An 18,512-nucleotide genomic window follows, 5' to 3' on the forward strand; every position below is an offset into this window, starting at 1 on the left:
CTATACCTTTGTAATAAGTAGGACTGTTAGCGCTCTAGTTGTTCTTTAGAACACTCTGGGACATTCTGTCATTGGGCTATACTTGGGCTACATCTGGGTGATATTTAGGCTACATTTGGGCTCTTTTGTCTCTGGTGGCCATCTTGGGAGACTGCATGTCAGAATTTTTTAATGAAATAGCAGAGGATTTGAGAAGTCACTCAAAATGTGCCCTAATTTTTTTTTCTGCAGCACTAATAATACTTTCTATGGCATAATATACCCCCTCATGTTGTTCCTTTTTAAATTAAATGTTTTAAGAGTTACCACTTTATTCCCATCATGATGGCTTCAGGTGTGCTATACCTTTGTAATAAGTAGGACTGTTAGCGCTCTAGTTGTTCTTTAGAACACTCTAGGAGGCTGCAGTAGAACACAAAGGAATCAACTGACAGTCTCTGTCCTTGTTGGATGTACATGTTTTACTGAGAATGTCAGACTTCATTCTCACATGACTGAGAAAGATAATGTGAATTTACAGAAAATATGCTTTCAGTTTAGCTTATAGATCCCCTTCCAAACCACTGTGGGAAAATCATGAGATATTAGTTTTCTTTCAAACATGATTCTTGATATCACAGCAGAAGGCTTTTTCACATGGTAAAATCACCTTAGAACACACCACAATTCCTAAAATGAGTAAGGTACCATCAACAAATGATTTATAATGTAACTAAAGTCCTAAAACCCTCTATTAACTACAATGCTTTTTAATGAGGTGCTATCATGTATATTGATTCAGAAAAGGGGGTGGTGATGAACAGAGTGTCTGAATTAAGCAGACCACTCTTACCCAGTCCAAAGATCAGGGCTTGATCCATTACCGTTATTTAGCTCACTGCCCCATCCTAGCTCAGAACCTGGCTATATGCAAATTAGTCTGTCCCTGGCCCAGTGCATCATGGGAACAGGGCAGACCAAACTACCAAGCCAATTCTTCACCAGAAAGGAGACAAGCTACCGGGGACCGGTTTCTGGCATTTCAGCCTCGTCGGCCCGGCTTGCTTGAATCCTGATGGAGCAGTGAGCAAGGGACTTATGTCTGAGTATACCCTGCCACACCTATAGTGGCCAAAAACGATTCAGAAAAGGGGGTGGTGATGAACAGAGTGTCTGAATTAAGCAGACCACTCTTACCCAGTCCAAAGATCAGGGCTTGATCCATCACCGTTATTTAGCTCACTGCCCCATCCCAGCTCAGAACCTGGCTATATGCAAATTAGTCTGTCCCTGGCCCAGTGCATCATGGGAACAGGGCAGACCAAACTACCAAGCCAATTCTTCACCAGAAAGGAGACAAGCTACCGGGGACCGGTTTCTGGCATTTCAGCCTCGTCGGCCCGGCTTGCTTGAATCCTGATGGAGCAGTGAGCAAGGGACTCATGTCTGAGTATACCCTGCCACACCTATAGTGGCCAAAAACGATTCAGAAAAGGGGGTGGTGATGAACAGAGTGTCTGAATAAAGCAGACCACTCTTACCCAGTCCAAAGATCAGGGCTTGATCCATCACCGTTATTTAGCTCACTGCCCCATCCCAGCTCAGAACCTGGCTATATGCAAATTAGTCTGTCCCTGGCCCAGTGCATCATGGGAACAGGGCAGACCAAACTACCAAGCCAATTCTTCACCAGAAAGGAGACAAGCTACCGGGGACCGGTTTCTGGCATTTCAGCCTCGTCGGCCCGGCTTGCTTGAATCCTGATGGAGCAGTGAGCAAGGGACTCATGTCTGAGTATACCCTGCCACACCTATAGTGGCCAAAAACGATTCAGAAAAGGGGGTGGTGATGAACAGAGTGTCTGAATTAAGCAGACCACTCTTACCCAGTCCAAAGATCAGGGCTTGATCCATCACCGTTATTTAGCTCACTGCCCCATCCCAGCTCAGAACCTGGCTATATGCAAATTAGTCTGTCCCTGGCCCAGTGCATCATGGGAACAGGGCAGACCAAACTACCAAGCCAATTCTTCACCAGAAAGGAGACAAGCTACCGGGGACCGGTTTCTGGCATTTCAGCCTCGTCGGCCCGGCTTGCTTGAATCCTGATGGAGCAGTGAGCAAGGGACTCATGTCTGAGTATACCCTGCCACACCTATAGTGGCCAAAAACGATTCAGAAAAGGGGGTGGTGATGAACAGAGTGTCTGAATTAAGCAGACCACTCTTACCCAGTCCAAAGATCAGGGCTTGATCCATCACCGTTATTTAGCTCACTGCCCCATCCCAGCTCAGAACCTGGCTATATGCAAATTAGTCTGTCCCTGGCCCAGTGCATCATGGGAACAGGGCAGACCAAACTACCAAGCCAATTCTTCACCAGAAAGGAGACAAGCTACCGGGGACCGGTTTCTGGCATTTCAGCCTCGTCGGCCCGGCTTGCTTGAATCCTGATGGAGCAGTGAGCAAGGGACTCATGTCTGAGTATACCCTGCCACACCTATAGTGGCCAAAAACGATTCAGAAAAGGGGGTGGTGATGAACAGAGTGTCTGAATTAAGCAGACCACTCTTACCCAGTCCAAAGATCAGGGCTTGATCCATCACCGTTATTTAGCTCACTGCCCCATCCCAGCTCAGAACCTGGCTATATGCAAATTAGTCTGTCCCTGGCCCAGTGCATCATGGGAACAGGGCAGACCAAACTACCAAGCCAATTCTTCACCAGAAAGGAGACAAGCTACCGGGGACCGGTTTCTGGCATTTCAGCCTCGTCGGCCCGGCTTGCTTGAATCCTGATGGAGCAGTGAGCAAGGGACTCATGTCTGAGTATACCCTGCCACACCTATAATGGCCAAAAACGATTCAGAAAAGGGGGTGGTGATGAACAGAGTGTCTGAATAAAGCAGACCACTCTTACCCAGTCCAAAGATCAGGGCTTGATCCATCACCGTTATTTAGCTCACTGCCCCATCCCAGCTCAGAACCTGGCTATATGCAAATTAGTCTGTCCCTGGTCCAGTGCATCATGGGAACAGGGCAGACCAAACTACCAAGCCAATTCTTCACCAGAAAGGAGACAAGCTACCGGGGACCGGTTTCTGGCATTTCAGCCTCGTCGGCCCGGCTTGCTTGAATCCTGATGGAGCAGTGAGCAAGGGACTCATGTCTGAGTATACCCTGCCACACCTATAGTGGCCAAAAACGATACAGAAAAGGGGGTGGTAATGAACAGAGTGTCTGAATTAAGCAGACCACTCTTACCCAGTCCAAAGATCGGTGATGGATCAAGCCCTGATCTTTGGACTGGGTAAGAGTGGTCTGCTTAATTCAGGCACTCTGTTCATCACCACCCCCTTTTCTGAATCATCATGTATATTGGTTCCAAGATGGCTGCCAACACTTCTTGGATGAAGTGCTGACAGCCAATCAGATCAGATGTTTGGTTAGGCTCCGCCCAGATATATATATTTTTTTGAACCTAAATTACTCAAAATCCACTGGAGCACATATCTTGAGACATAGCAAAGGCACATCGGGCTACCAGTCCCTACACTTTTGCCAAGTTTGGTGGAAATCCATTCAGCCGTTCGGGCTAAAAGTGAGTCCAACCGCCCTATGGAAATTAACATGGGGAAAACACGTTTTGGGACCCCCCCTTTTATCTCGGCCCCCGCTTGACGAATCCCCCCCAAACTTTCAGGGAAGGAGTGGAGCGCAGCGAGGCAAATTTAAGGAAAATTACAGGCAGATTCCTCAACCGGCGCCAAAGTTATTCCCAATAGAATGTTGCAGATTTCCTATAGAAAACAATCCTAACGGTCGCCAGTAGGTAATATATATATATATATACACAGACACAAATTCCTTAAGAATATTTTTTGTGTATAATATTATTTTTTTTGTACGTATGATTTGTAGGGATCTAATTCTAAAGGCACACTCATTATGTCAAAGGACTGAAAGTACATCCATTAAACTGGTAACAGTGGTAAGTCCTACTAAGTTTACCACCTTTTCTTCGGAATCCTCAATAATCTCATTCATACTGATTACAGAAAGTCAACTGTATGTGTGAACCTACTGTTTTCCAATTAAGAGCATTTTTTAGAGTTTGGCAGACAGGATACTTCTTCACAAAAGTGGCAGATGTGATTGAGTATCTCGTCCATCAAACTCGAAATAAGGCCCCAAATCTCCTAACTTAGCTGTGTAGGGACATTAATGGTTTTATAAAAAAAAAAAAGTAGAAATCAAAATGTAAAAAAGACTTATTTTTGTTACTTGTTGCAGTTGTTCTTTTGCAACACTTCTTTAAGCTTCCATTGCTACACCTTAGTCATTATCTGTAACTAGCTTGTCACTACGGTGGCTTGATGTAACACATATGGGCTCTTCCCGCCTCCTGTAGGACACATATTACACCAGACTTCATGTGTCTGTTTCTGAATGGGGACGTTGGAAACAGCCTTGCTGGAGATTACAATGACTGGGCTCTACATAGAGCAGTGGGTGAATAACATATAGATGTAATGTTCTCAAACAGTAAGAGAGTGCCAGAGTGGCAGCATGAGTCATATTTTCCACATGGTCTATAAATCTCCAAGCAAGTGTGGCCTGAGCAGGTAAGAGCAGTGGGGTGGGGTGGGGGGATTTGACAGATGACGACGAGGGAAAACGTATTTATTTATTTAATTTTCCCCTCAGTGGCATCTGTCAAATTCCCCCTTCCCACCTGCCCTCCGCTCTTATCCTGCACGGGCCGCATCTGTCTCTAAGTATCATGGCTGCCAACAATGCAAAGTATTCCTCCTATAAACATACTGTACTTCTTGAGTTTGCTACTAGTAGCAAAGTTTCTAAATGTGTATTTTCATGCTACATTTTTACTGGTACATCTTTTTAAAGATGTTATGGGAAAAAAAATCATCAACACTTGTACGGTATTCTAATGTGAAGGAAACATTTTCAAAGTATCTCACAAGGAAACAGTTCACCCATGTTCAGCACTAACTACCATCACTCAGTTTACAAGAAAACTATGCTATGGATTAGCAGTAGGAAAAGGAAACAACTATTACAATGCAGCCATTACAACGCACTACCTTTACAACGCAGCTGTTACAATGCAACTGCCTTTACATGGCATGCCATTACAACGCATGCCATTACAACGCATGCCATTACAACGCATGCCATTACAATGCATGTCACTGCAACGCATGCCTGTACAATGCATACCATTACAACGCATGCCATTACAACACATTATAAGGTAAGTAATAGGGATTTTTTAGTTTTAGGGTGGGTATGGGTTTTGGGGTACATGGGGATAGTAGTTTTTACCCCTACACTATCCAACACTTATCCTACTGTTGCACTCACTGGAGTGGGAATAGTATTTTTTACCCTTACACTATCCAACACTTACCCTACTGTTGCACTCACTGGGGTGGGAATAGTCATTTTTACCCCTACACTATCCAACACTTACCCCACTGTTGCCCCAAAAGTAATGGTATGTGTTGTAATGGTATGCGTTGTAATGGTATGCATTGTAAAACCATGCGTTGTAATGGTAGTTGTGATGTAAAAAAGGTGTTGTAAAGGCATACGTTGTAATTGTTTGCATTGTAACCTCATATATTCGTAGGAGAAGCATGCTGCTACACAAAAAAACGGGAAAGCCAATAATGTGGAACAAAATGAGGTTTTGCTTAGGTCACAAATCTGGGTACACCCATCCCTAGTGTGAGTGGAGCAAAAGTTGCCTACTGCCACATTAATCCTTCTACTTTACCTCTACCCAATAAGAGTATAATCATCTGAAAAAAGAACAGCAGCATGTATGCAGTTGATTAGAGTTGCTGGGGCAGTAAATAGTGGGTGGAGGGCAGCATATGTTGTTTTTGGTTAGATGACCCTCCAGAGATCCGCCACAATTAGGCCAAAGTTAAGGCATGCATCCTGCCCCTGGTTGTATGCATCATAAACGAACACTGGCAAGTGTGTTTTATTAATACGTGGGAAAAACAATGTGGGTGTTTTTGTAACTTTCAGGCGCAAAGTGGGTACACAAAATTATTACCGTCCTATTTCCTAACAACAAAAGTATTGATAAAGGCATAGCAAAATAGACGATACCGTTAAGACCAGAAAAACAGCAAACCAAAAGTTCTGTTTTGGAAAAAATATTTAATGTACTGGGGGAGTCGACATGATTTTAATTTTATATTCACAGTTTTTTGACATTAACAAGCACTCCATTATACATTTTTCTTGGTGGTTTCAACTCTGCAGAAAGCTTTTTGTTAGATTTACCCGAAAACAAACATGCACCATGGGAAGATTTTAAAGCCATGGCCTTCTTCATCCAGAACAGATTCTGGTCTAGTCCTGCTATTCGAAAGTATGGGTTAACCATTATTTTTTTATGATTAATTTCCAAGTATATTTTGTCAATTTGGGTATTCACACACTCATGCACGCTCATATGCACAAAATACACAGTATAAGTGCACAGACATGCACATGGGGACGGGTTGAACACAAACACAGCACATAGCTCACACACACACTATATTCCATAGTCACACACATGTCCACACACACACGGATGCACGCATAAACATAATTAACTTCAATTTTATGAAATAATTAGCAGTAAGACATAGAAACGCCAGACATCTTCTGACTTTTGATTGGCCCACAGGGTCGGAGAGGCCTACAGGGCAATCTACCAGTGCCAGAAGGCTGGCTGATCTGACAGGGTGCTGGCTTTTTTTTTTTTACTGTCTGTAGGTCTGTTTTGTAGTGTGGTGGGACCTCTTTTCCAAGTATTGTCACAAGCATTGCTCCAGCAAGCACACATACATGCAGTCTCCCATTCCTTGCAACACACCTATACAGCGTGTCTTTACAAGTTAAAAACTGCCCCAATTTGCAAAGGCGGCACACATTTTTTTAGCGATCTGATTCGCTAATGGGGGGGCCACCTTTACTTGGGTACTCGGGCCTATTGTGTGCCCTGGTCTGATCCTGATGTCACGGTAGGGATGCGTGCCAGGCCAAGGTTTACGGTTTTCACGTCTTGGACGTTACAGATGTGGAATACAGAGTATTGTCAGCTGTCAAACGCTTCATTAATCCGCTCTGGGTTTAAAAAGGCATTGAGAGAGCAGTGGGAACAATGGTCCTGTCAAGAAACTCCGAGCATTGTTGGAGGAGTTGTTCTGAGTCATTTGTTCGCCTCGGCCGCGGCACTATGGCCGCTCAGCTGCAGAGCGGAAGCTTTCAAGGTACACTGCACTCCCTCTATGAAGCTGTTGGGAAGCATGAAATAGTTTGCATGCCTAAATCAGGCGCATTGTTCCAGAGGAGAGCTTCATAATGGGAGTAAATGAGCAGGCGATATACACCCAGTAAATATTAGGAGAAAGGGAAGGCGCGGTGAATATTAGAGGGAAAATTTATAGATTGCGACTAATGCTTCAAAATTAAAAGCCCGGAATGGGGCACCAAATGGTAACCTTAACTGGTTGAAAAAACATCTCTCAATAGCCTCAGTGCAGTGCCTAATTTGTAAAAGAATGAGCTCTGGTGCCCAAGGCTCTGCTGAGAGGTCCGCGGCCGGTGCTATTAGATGCCGGCATGTCCAATACCAAGGCTGCGTAGTCTTGGGTCCACCTCATGCATCTTTAATCCACTACTAGACACTCCCTGCCCCTATACTGCACTTTTGCAAGTTCCTGCTTTATCCCTTTGTGATGTTTTTTTCCGTCTTTCTCTTCCTGTGTCATTCTGCTTTGTGTCTTTTTTTCTCTCTTGCACTTGGTAAATGTCTGATGTGGAATTATAAGCGTTTGTCTCCAAAAATGAGGCTAGTGGGTTCCCACCCGCAACCACCATTGCAAATTAAGCACTGCTGTAGTGTATAGTGAGAGCTTGTTTCCACTCCTAGCTTTCATTTTACAAAGTGCAGTAAGCCGATTCTATGGCGATGTGTTTACTTGCAGCTGGAAAGCACATCCCACCTAATGTCATATGGGAGGGCCTTCTCTCAGACTTCCTTTTATCAAACTTTCAACATTCTTCTTACTCTACATATTTGGGTAGTAATGCTCCTCTTGACACACGAATTCCCTACAGAAAACATGCTGTCGCACCGATGATAACATCATTCCCATAAGCATACTTTTAACTCAGGCAGTGCTTTGTTGACCATACAGGCGTTATGTACAGTTGCTGCCTCTTTATCAGGTGAGATGGTAGTGCAGTTTTGCGGCTATGTCTCAGGTTGTCACACAATTCTTCCTGGACTACCAATTAATGTGCTTTCATGGGTCAAACAATTGCCCTGACTAGGTCAGAGTTTGGTACATGAGGACCAGATTAATCCCAGACTTTCGAGATATGCAAAGAAGCTAAATTTACATACAATGTATCTAAATCGACATTATTTGCATACGTTGTAGTTATCTTGGAAGCCTGGCATGGACCTGCCCTCCCAGAACTACACTGGACACATCGAGATCATGGAAACGCCATTGGATTGGATTTTTCTCAGACCACCTAGACAACTGAAAAAGTGCTCAAAAGAACAGCCAGGATTTTCAGTAACGTAGACCTGTTTCCTACAGAATCTCCATGTAGCTCCACGCACAGGGGCATAGCTCTGTTAGTGATATTTGTGAATCTCAAGTTTCCCTACTAAGAAAGCAGTAGGCCGCAGGGTGAATATTTGAGGTGACTAATGCTCTGGATGGACTGTTCGCATTAGGAGCAGGGTCAGTAATGATTTGCACTAGGTGGGCCTCTGTGGCTGATTTGGAGTTTGGTAGACAGGTAGAACTGCTACGGAGTACCCTGTCTATGAGGCTCAAGCTCTGCCCACCTAATTTTGAGTGGGGTTACCACAAGTTTTGCAACGATGAAGGAACATTTGTTCTGTAGGTATAAAACAACCTCTGACACCCCGAGTAGATGCTGTCAGAGGTAAGCCATCCGACTGTCTACCCTTTGTAGAGTGGACACCAAGATGGCTTTTTTTTACTGTTCATCACCACCAGTTATATCTTGGCAGTGAGGAACAGTAAAAAGAACAAGCATTTGCAATTCAGTGGGACTCGCATTTACATGAGTTTTAGCTATTGACATTGCAAATGACATTGCCTTTTATTTTTGATTCGTTTTTAAAACATAAATAAAAAGCATTGTCATTTCCAATACCAATAGCTTGAACTCGTGTAAATGCGATTCCTATTGCATTGCAAATGCTTTTTTCTATTTTCAGAGGGAGCGTACCTGCAGGTCTGAGCAGATTGTGCTATACTTTAAAGTAGAGAGTACGGACACGTCTTAGAAACAAGCAGATTCCCGGGTACAGGGCACCTGCACTTCAGGTTTTCCATTTCAAGGGCTGCACTGAACTAACTGAACTCACCTCACACAACCACACAACCAGGGCTCGAGTCGGGGTACCACGCGGGTGGATGGCGTCCCCCCACTTATTTTACCGGGAGCTCGATAACTGGAGCTAATGGAGCCACACATTCACTCTTTGGCCTCTGGCGCGAGATCGGAGCTCATTCAGAACGCTGCTCATGCGCTGGCTTCTCTGATGCAATCGCATCTAAGGGGTGAGCGAGGGGAGGCAATGAGTCTGATGGTGCAAACCACCTTTTGTGACGTCACTACCTGTTGTGATGTCAGCGTCCCCCCACTTCTTTTTTTAGGACTTGTGCCCTGCACACAACAAAGAACAGACTCAATCGCTTGATGGCATCCCCAGTCCACCTGAAACAGGGCTCTGGTCGTGGGATGAACAACAATGCCATAAAAATCGAAGGCAGCGCTATACTCATGCCAATACAATAACACAACTAGTTTTGTTCAATAAAAAGTGATTGAAAGTTGTTCCTGGCTCATTCAAAGTTTTAAACTGCTAGATGTAAGATTCCAAAATGTGAAGTGTTTGATAGAGAAAACGTGCACCCCCATTTCAGCTTTTCATGACACTCGAAGTGTGACGTAAATCATGGGGGTGTCAGTCTGGATTTGAGCCAATACTTCTGGTACATTATTGTGCTCTGTTGCCTGACTACCCCCGTCCGTAACTAACGGCATAAATAAGGACAACACAACACATCTCTGTTGGTGCCGCACAGACCTCCCTAACCCCACATGCATGTTCCTGGTTTAACTCTACCGTGCTCTCCAGTGTGCGCCAGCGGCAGCACATGTCCCTCAGCGTGGGTCCTTCCCAGCGCATCCGAGCCCAGCCGAAGTAGTATGCAGATGGCGTGCTGTGGTCCCACGTGCCGATAGGCTGAAAAGGACCTCTTATTATGTGTCTGCAGCGAATCGGCAAATCAGAGGCCCCTCTGACACACAGAGCCACTGCCTAGCAACTATATCCAGGGCTGGCGTTGATGAAATGGTGCACAATGCAAGAAGACAAGTAATTTTTGGAATTTGCAAGTCATTGCGGCCTAATCTTAAAATTGTAGCTTTTTTTAAAAGGCAGGTTTATCGTTGTCCTGCGGAACTTGAAAATCCAATAGGAGAATGGGCAAAGCAGACATCCTGTGTATGTACCTTAAGCAACCGCAACTTACGGGACACTAGTCTAGACTGTCTGAGAATGAATTATTCTAAAATATGTCAGTCCTTCTCCGCACTCGACCTTGTTATCTCCTGAGTTTGTTTCACCGGGAAAGACATGATGCACTGCAGATACCCCCAAGCAACAACAAGCGCAGAGACCCACAACCTCTGCTTTCACCGTAGTATGGGATGACGTCACAGTGCTTCCGAGCCAATGAGTTTGGTCTCAGTTTGATAGATTTCCGATGTAAACAAAGAGGCACGTCATTGTTCTTTCTGATCCTGCGCTGCTGGGAGTTACAGATCGAGCGATTTAAAAAAAATCCCTTTCAAGATGGATAAGGTAATATTTAAATGCGAAACAAAAGAAAGAAAACTGTGCAAAAAAAATAAACGTTTCTTTTTTCACCGACTAAATTAATCGTCATCAATCATCTGATACCCATTGTAGTACAATGAGAACGATTTATACTTTCAAATATAAAGTGGATACTTCCTTGCGAGAATTCATAGTTCTAATTGCCTACCTTCACTGGCAAGCTAACATTTCAATAAGTTGTGGAAACGTATTCAGCAAATATTACACCTGATTGTAAAACAAGTGCGAGCGGACGAAAACTGTTGTTAGGTGCCGCTGCTTCTAGACTACACGGAAGTTATGTATAGGTTCAACAGCCAACAAAAATAAAGATAACAACAGTAATGCCACAGTTGAACAAATCGCAAGCGCTATAACAAAATACACTGAGTTTCACCCAACATACAGACTACTTTAGGTCTTGCTGAGACAGCGCATGCAGTGCATGTGCTGCCAAGGTGAGTCCCCAAAAAATTACCCCACACCATGGGAGAAAATCGCACTTCAGGAATTTGTTTTTGAAAAATATTTTAGCTTTGAAAATGTTTGACAGCCAGCCATCATGTTTAATGGATCTATCCATCAAACGTTTCCTACATAGAAAGGAACCACCATGGTTTCGATTCCCACGGTTGAGCTGGCTGAGAAGGCAATCAGGCAGTTCACTTCTCAGATGTTAAAACAAATATTGCTTGCAGCAAGCACAAATCCATGCAGTATTCTATACCTTGCAAAACACCCAAGTTCAAAATTGCCCCTATTTGCAAACAAGCACAACATCATTTTAGCAATCTAATTCACTAATGGGAGCTACTTCTATTTCGGTGTCTGGGCCTATTTTCTTTCCCCGTCCCATCTCTGAAGCTGGTTCCTGCCAATGTGTAGAGATGTCCACAGCAACTAAATTTGGCCAGCGGAGTAAAACCATTAAAGTCTTCTGCCACCATGTCTGCCTTCACTCCACTGTCAAACCATAAATCAGCCCCTCTGTTTACAGTAGCACAGAGGAAAAGAAACGATGGTGTGAAATGCTACCCCAAAGAATCGCTATGATTAGACTGTTTGCAAGCGTTTGTTCCATCACCTTTTGGGTATTTGATTGCCAGAGGTATGCCTGGAAACCTGTGACTGGTGTAGCTTTCTAAGCCTACTACTGCCAATGTTTGTTGATTCCAAAAAGTAGTACAATTGCATCCATTCAAGGAGTACTTTTATGAAGCCTGGTTTGCTAATTTTTGGTCCGTATATATATATTTAAGCATCTGATTAAACAAATTAAAACTTCTTAGTGAAATCAGGATAACTTGAAACAGCAGACTAAAATCAGGGGTCCCGGCAACCAACAACCAAGCCAAGAATTCATTTTTGGGGGAGTGTCACGCCCCAAGTCCCCCACTGAAACTACATCCGTGTCAACATGTATACATTGCAGCTTTGCTGTGTCCTAACTTGCGTTACTCAATTGTGTATACGTTTAGACTCTCACAAATCATGATGGCCTACCTCACACTTCAGGGGTAAAGTATAGGATATTCCTCTCTGCAGATCTGCATGTATGGTTTATGCAAAGCTGGGTATTCATGTGTGTTAGATTTGGGGGTCTCTAGTTTGCACAGGTAGGTACTTGTGACAAATAGGGACCCTTGCCTCTAGTCAGGATAAGGGGATTACACTCCTAAAATAACCCCTGCTCACCCGCTTGGTAGCTTGGCACGAGCAGACAGGCTTTATCTTAGAGGCGTGGTGTTAAGTATTTGTGACCACACACAGTAACCCAGTGACAACACTACAAATGGACACCACACAGGTTGTATATAAAAAATAAGTAGACTTTGTATAGAGTTACCACAAGACCATAAAAAACAAAAATACACAATACTATTACTTTAAGATGGTAGATTTTAGCTTAGTTCAGTTCAGTTCTTAGATGCGACACTTTGGTTCAATGTACCTTAGGTTGCGTTGCGCTTCCATGACAAGCAATGTCGCAGCGAGGGAAATGCGGCAAAGTTCAGGGGCAAAGAAATAAAGACGTGAAGATCTTCCAGATGCGGCACGCTTCTCGGGGATGCGAGAAGTTCTCGGTTCGAGCGTGGACTGCAGCGGCGACACCCTGATGATGCAACGGCAGCAGCTCCAGCAGCGACACTCCTCTCCCACGATGCGTGAAGCTTCCGCTCGATGCGACAACTACAGCTGCGACATCCACGATGCGACGGCAGCAGCTCCGATGGCGGCTCGCTTCGCAGGGATGCGAGGTGCTCTTTTCGATGCGGTGCAGTGCGACAGTTCCAGCGGCGACACACTCCTTGGGAGTTGCGATGGCAGGCACAGAGACGGCGACACGCTCCGACCTCGTTGCAAGATTCTTCTCTTGATGCGGTGCAATGCGACAGCTACCGTGTCAACACCCTCCTTCGGAGTTGCAATGGTAGCAGCAGCGACGGCGACACGCTTCCTCTTCGTTGCGGTACGCTTCTCTCCGATGCGGTGCAGTGCGACAGTTCCAGCGACAACACCCTCCTTCGGAGTTGCGACAGCAGGCACAGCGACGGCGACACGCTTCCAGCTACTTGCGACACGCAGTTCCTCAGAAGGCCCAAAACAGCAGCAGGCACTTCCAAAAGAACTCTGGGGAGCTGGGGGTGAAGTCTGTTGTCCCTGAGACTTCAGCAGGAGGCAAGCTCTTTTCCAAGCCCTTGGAGATCCTTGACAAGTTGAAAGCAAAGTACACAAAGTTCCTTTCTCCTACCTTTGGCAGTAAGGCAACCACTGCAGACCAATCCCCCAAGCAGCACTTCAGCTTGGGAATAGTCTCTCCCCAGTTTCTTCAGGTTCCTCTCCTCAGTAAAGGTTTCTTCTTGAAGTCCAAAGTGATCTAATTTCATGGGATCAGGGTCCCAATATTTATACCCCAAAATCCTTTGTTCTCTGAGGGGAGAGGGGCCTTCGCCTAGTCCAAACCAGCACTGAAGCACTCTGTTTACCAGACTTCTCCTTTCCTTTCACAGTGCAGGGCAGGCACATAAGACACCCCACTGGTGGTGGAGCCAGCATTGTGGAAGGCAAGTACAGTCCTGGAGCACTTTGTTTACAGGACTCCTTCTCTTCTTTCTGTGTGCAGGGCAGAGATGTCAGCCGCTCCCCAGGAGGTGGAACCAGCATTGTGGAAGGCAGGCACAGCCCTATTCAAGTTTGAGGTTCAGCTCCTCCCGCCCATCTAGATGCAGATCTCTCTATTCACCACTGGGCTGACTCATCCTGTCTCTTGGAATCCCACAGCCCTGTCACTCACAAAACCAGACAAAGGAATATACAACCTAGCAGAGGCAGGTTTGAATGGTTAGACAAGCAAATACCTACTTTCTAAAAGTGGTATTTGCAAACACAGAATGTTAAAACCAACTTCACTAAAAGATGTATTTTATTATTCTGAGTTCAGGCATACTAAACTCGAATTTCTACCATGTTCTCTGAGACAGCTAGGATTATAAACATGTAATAATCTAACAGCCCATTCTGGCCTATGGAGAACAGGTAGCCTTGCAATATTGAACAATGAAAATGGCTGTAACTCACTATTAGGACATGCCCCACACACCAGAGCTTGTCCTACCTCATACTTACATTGCACCCTGCCCTTGGGACTACCATAGGGGTGACTGATATGAAGAAAAGGGAAGATTTAGGGACTGGCAAGTGGGTGCACTTGCCCAGTCAGCAGGACAGTACCAGACTGCACGCAGGCTCTGTAATGGCAGACCTTGGACTCATTTTACAAGGCTGCTTCTGTGGGTGGCACAGCCAGTGCTGCAGGCCCACCAGCAGCATTTGGATTTACAAGCCCTGGGCACACTCAGTGCACTTTACTAGAGTCTGACAGTAAACCAAATAGCCAAACATGGAACCACTGATTAACACATCAATTTACAATAGGGAGCACTTGCACTGTGGCACAGCACAGCACTGAATAGCAGTGGCACAGTGCCCAAAGCATCTAATACCAGCAAAAATACATGAGGTAACAGCAAAAATGGAAGGTAGACCCACGCCAATGGTGCCAGGTCTAACAATGTGTAGAAGTTATAGGGAAAGATAATCAACCAGAACTACAGCTTAAGTTGGAAAATCCATGCCATGACAACAAATCTCACTAAAAAACATTGTAATGATGGGCCCATGTGTGTTCTTCTGTAGAATTATTACAATACGGAATATGGGAGGAAGTAAGTAGTTATATTGCTCGTTAGAAAAGGTGCAAATTGATAAAAGATATGGGTGTTGACCTTTGCACTGTAGTAATAAATGTGAGATATGAATACATTATAACTTCACTGGTTTCAAATAATAACATATAGGGTAATCATGTAACATGTACATATTGCCACTGAGGGCTTTTAAATGCCATGAGGCCAAGGGCAAAGCTCTTTGTTAATGTCACTATTTATTTACCCATTATGCATTTTTTGTATTACATGTTTATTTTGAGATAGCTTGAAAAAAAGCTATTTTTATAACGTGCAATATTTATTGAAACTATTAAGTGTATTCCTTGATTGCCTGCTTAGTTAAAACACATTCTGTTTCTACAAAGAGGATATCAATGAAGCCACTCTCTTGGACGTGCAGATGACAATAAGCACTGATTGGAATTATATTGTTAAGGATTTGTTTCCCTTTCATGAATGGATTGTTGATTTTATAAAAATGGACAATGGTCAGGGCCAAAGGAATTATGCAATTCCATGGCTGCGGTCTTTATTACGAATATTAATTTAACACAATAGTCACGTAATTTATTACATTTACAGATTCATAAAAAATCTGTTTTCAGCACAACATGATAAATATAATGCTACTAGAGAATGTGCTGTAAAATGTGTGCTTTTTGCCGCATATTTTAAAGAGCTCTGATGCATAATACGGTCCTCCATGCTGCATAATTCTAGGAGCCTTTGCAAATAGTGAAGCTCTGCAAACTGGTGGGGTGGCTATCACTGTGATGATAAAATCAATATTTCACAGGGAACCATGAAATATTTTTAGGGTTCTCTGAGAAATATGTTTTATACCACTGCGTTTTGTGCAATGCATGCACCCAAACGTGATATACAAAAATAAATGCGACCAAATAAAATAAGATTTGAAGCAAGAGTAGTAATAAACGCACGCTGTTATTATTTCAGTGTAAAGGTGAAACCATATGGTCTTGCCTAGTAGAGCACCATCTTTTCGACCTTCTAGGTCACTCGCCCCTTGATCCTCTTTGTTCACGCTATGGAACTGCACAATCAGATTGTGCTTTGGGTTCACTTAAAAACCTGTTTTTATAACTAATTCACTTGGAAAAAATCAGCAGGATGTAAACCATACTAGGGCCGGACTGGCCTTATCGGGCCCCAAGTGTTTTCCTGGTGGGTCGGAATGGTGGGGTCCAGTTGTCAAGTAGTAGGGGCCGGTTTTATCACTGGTGGCCAGTTATGCAGCAGTGCTGCAATATCGGCCCCCTGTAACAAAAGCGGCAGCAGTGGTGCTACAGCGGCCGGCAGCACTGCTTCTCACTAGCACTGCACACTCTCCCCTGCCCCCCGGGGCTGGTCCAGCTGAATTGCCAGGGCAGGTATGCGTTCCCAGTCCAGCCCTGAACCATATATGCAGATCCACAGAAAGTAGAATGGCATTTCTTATCATTTTGAGGGAGGGGAGAGGCAGCATAATCCACTCAATGTTTCTCATTTCTTGAGTCATGCCCCCTTTCCGCACTCAACTATGGTAATAAATAGCATATTAATTTCTGTGTATCTGCATATATACTATATACGTAAATACATATTTAAACATTTATATATATTTAAAAATATATATACCTAAATATATATATATGTATATGTATATGTATGTATATATATATTTATATATATATATATATATATATATATACACACATATATATATATATATATATATACATATATATATATATATGTATATATAGTGTGTGAGAGAGAGAGAGTATTTATCTCTGAGCCTAAACACTGCCATCCTTAATACCTGCAATTTCCAAATATTGTTTTGTGTGTACCAGCAAGAAACACGTAAATTCAGCGCAGCACTCAGAGAAAAAAAATCACAGTTTGAACTTATTGAAAATACGTATATGTAGTACAGCGCACCACTTTGGCACATGCATGTTATCATTAGCGCGTGCAATCACGGTTGCAGGCCATCCTGCGCATTTTTCGCACATCTGGCGCAGAAAAGCCACTCACAGAGCAGCCGCCATTCATGTGGATCTTTTGCCGTAAACGGCGCGGTTTTATAGATTCCTGTTAGCTCCCGTTGCAGTGGAACCAGTGAACATGAAAGACCCTACGTCTGCTTTGTTCTTCTGCAGGGACTCGGGGGTCTCAGAAGCAACAAAGCCGTGGAATGCCTTTCTCGAGCCGCCTCGGCTTTGCTCTCGCGTCCAGGGCTCCGCCCCAGTGGGAGGCAATGGCGTAGTTATTTTAAGCTGATTTCATTTTGACATTTGCAGCTGTACCGTCAAAACCCTTCTCAAGGCCCTGTTGGCGGCGCTGACCGTGAATTGTAAGTAGGAGCTTAAAATGTCCTGAAAGACTACTGGTTGTTTTACTGCGCGCTGAAAGCCCAAAAGACACTTACCTCTCCGGTGCCTGTCTGCAGAATTTTTAGTCCCGTCGACTTCTCCAGTTCGTTCTTGTGGCTAGCTGAAACAGAAAATAAAACACAAACTTTCAGCAAACGCTGCACTGTGGACGATTTAAAGTCTTACAAGAACATGTCCCAATCATACTGGCTTTAATTGACTAAGTTCCGGTCATAAACAAAACTCGCCCCCTCTGCCCTGGTCGAGATATTTCTCCATCGTAATACGTATCCATGCCATCCATGCATGTTGATTCATCAAAATTCCAAAAGTCAGTGCTTTAAATGGGCCAGTCCTGTCCGGTACGGGGTGCCAGCACTTTTTTTTTTATTTCAGTAATTTTTTATTGAAAAGAAAGTTTATATATACAAGGTACAGTATTTTGACAGGTAGAGTACCGGCACTTCTTAAGAGAAATGCCATACTTTTAATTGGAGAGTACCAGCACTTCTCAGAAACAAGCAGGTACTCTGGTACAGAGTACCTGCACTTGTATTTTTCCATTCCAAGCATTGCCAACAGTAACGGAAGTGACATCATGAACCTTCTGATTGGTCAGTCACATAACAGTGTTGATCCCTTGTTCCACCCTTTGCCCCAAAGCAGCTTTCCATGAACTTCTGATCTGAGCAGCTAAAGTAATGCAAAGACTGAAAATTACAGAAAGGACATATGGTTGATAGAGCTACCTGCCTCTGAGACCATGGGTAGCAAGGGGGACCTAGATAAAAACTATGGTTAAGACATTCCAGCCAGGCTACTGCTAATTGGCGTCCATGATTTCATTAGTTGATACCAATACCTTCAATGTGCACAGCAGATCCAGTCAAACATCATAGGTGAAAGTAAACTGTGTGCTGGTTATATTAGGTAAAATAACAGAAATTGAGGATATTCTTCTATAGT

At 44.0% G+C, this 18,512-nt stretch overlaps 1 protein-coding gene across 1 annotated transcript in view; it reads right to left on the reverse strand.

Moving 5' to 3' along the window:
* PTPRN2 (protein tyrosine phosphatase receptor type N2) overlaps positions 1-18,512 on the reverse strand; it is a 2,458,064-nt gene that overhangs the window by 740,310 nt on the left and 1,699,242 nt on the right. Inside the window, exon 12 of the mRNA XM_078663270.1 lies at positions 17,603-17,667. Coding sequence (XP_078519396.1) covers positions 17,603-17,667 — 65 coding nt within the window. The remainder of the gene's footprint in view (positions 1-17,602; positions 17,668-18,512) is intronic.

This window comes from Lissotriton helveticus, chromosome 10 (genome assembly GCF_964261635.1).
Source record: "Lissotriton helveticus chromosome 10, aLisHel1.1, whole genome shotgun sequence".
NCBI classification, from domain to species: Eukaryota; Metazoa; Chordata; class Amphibia; order Caudata; family Salamandridae; genus Lissotriton; species Lissotriton helveticus.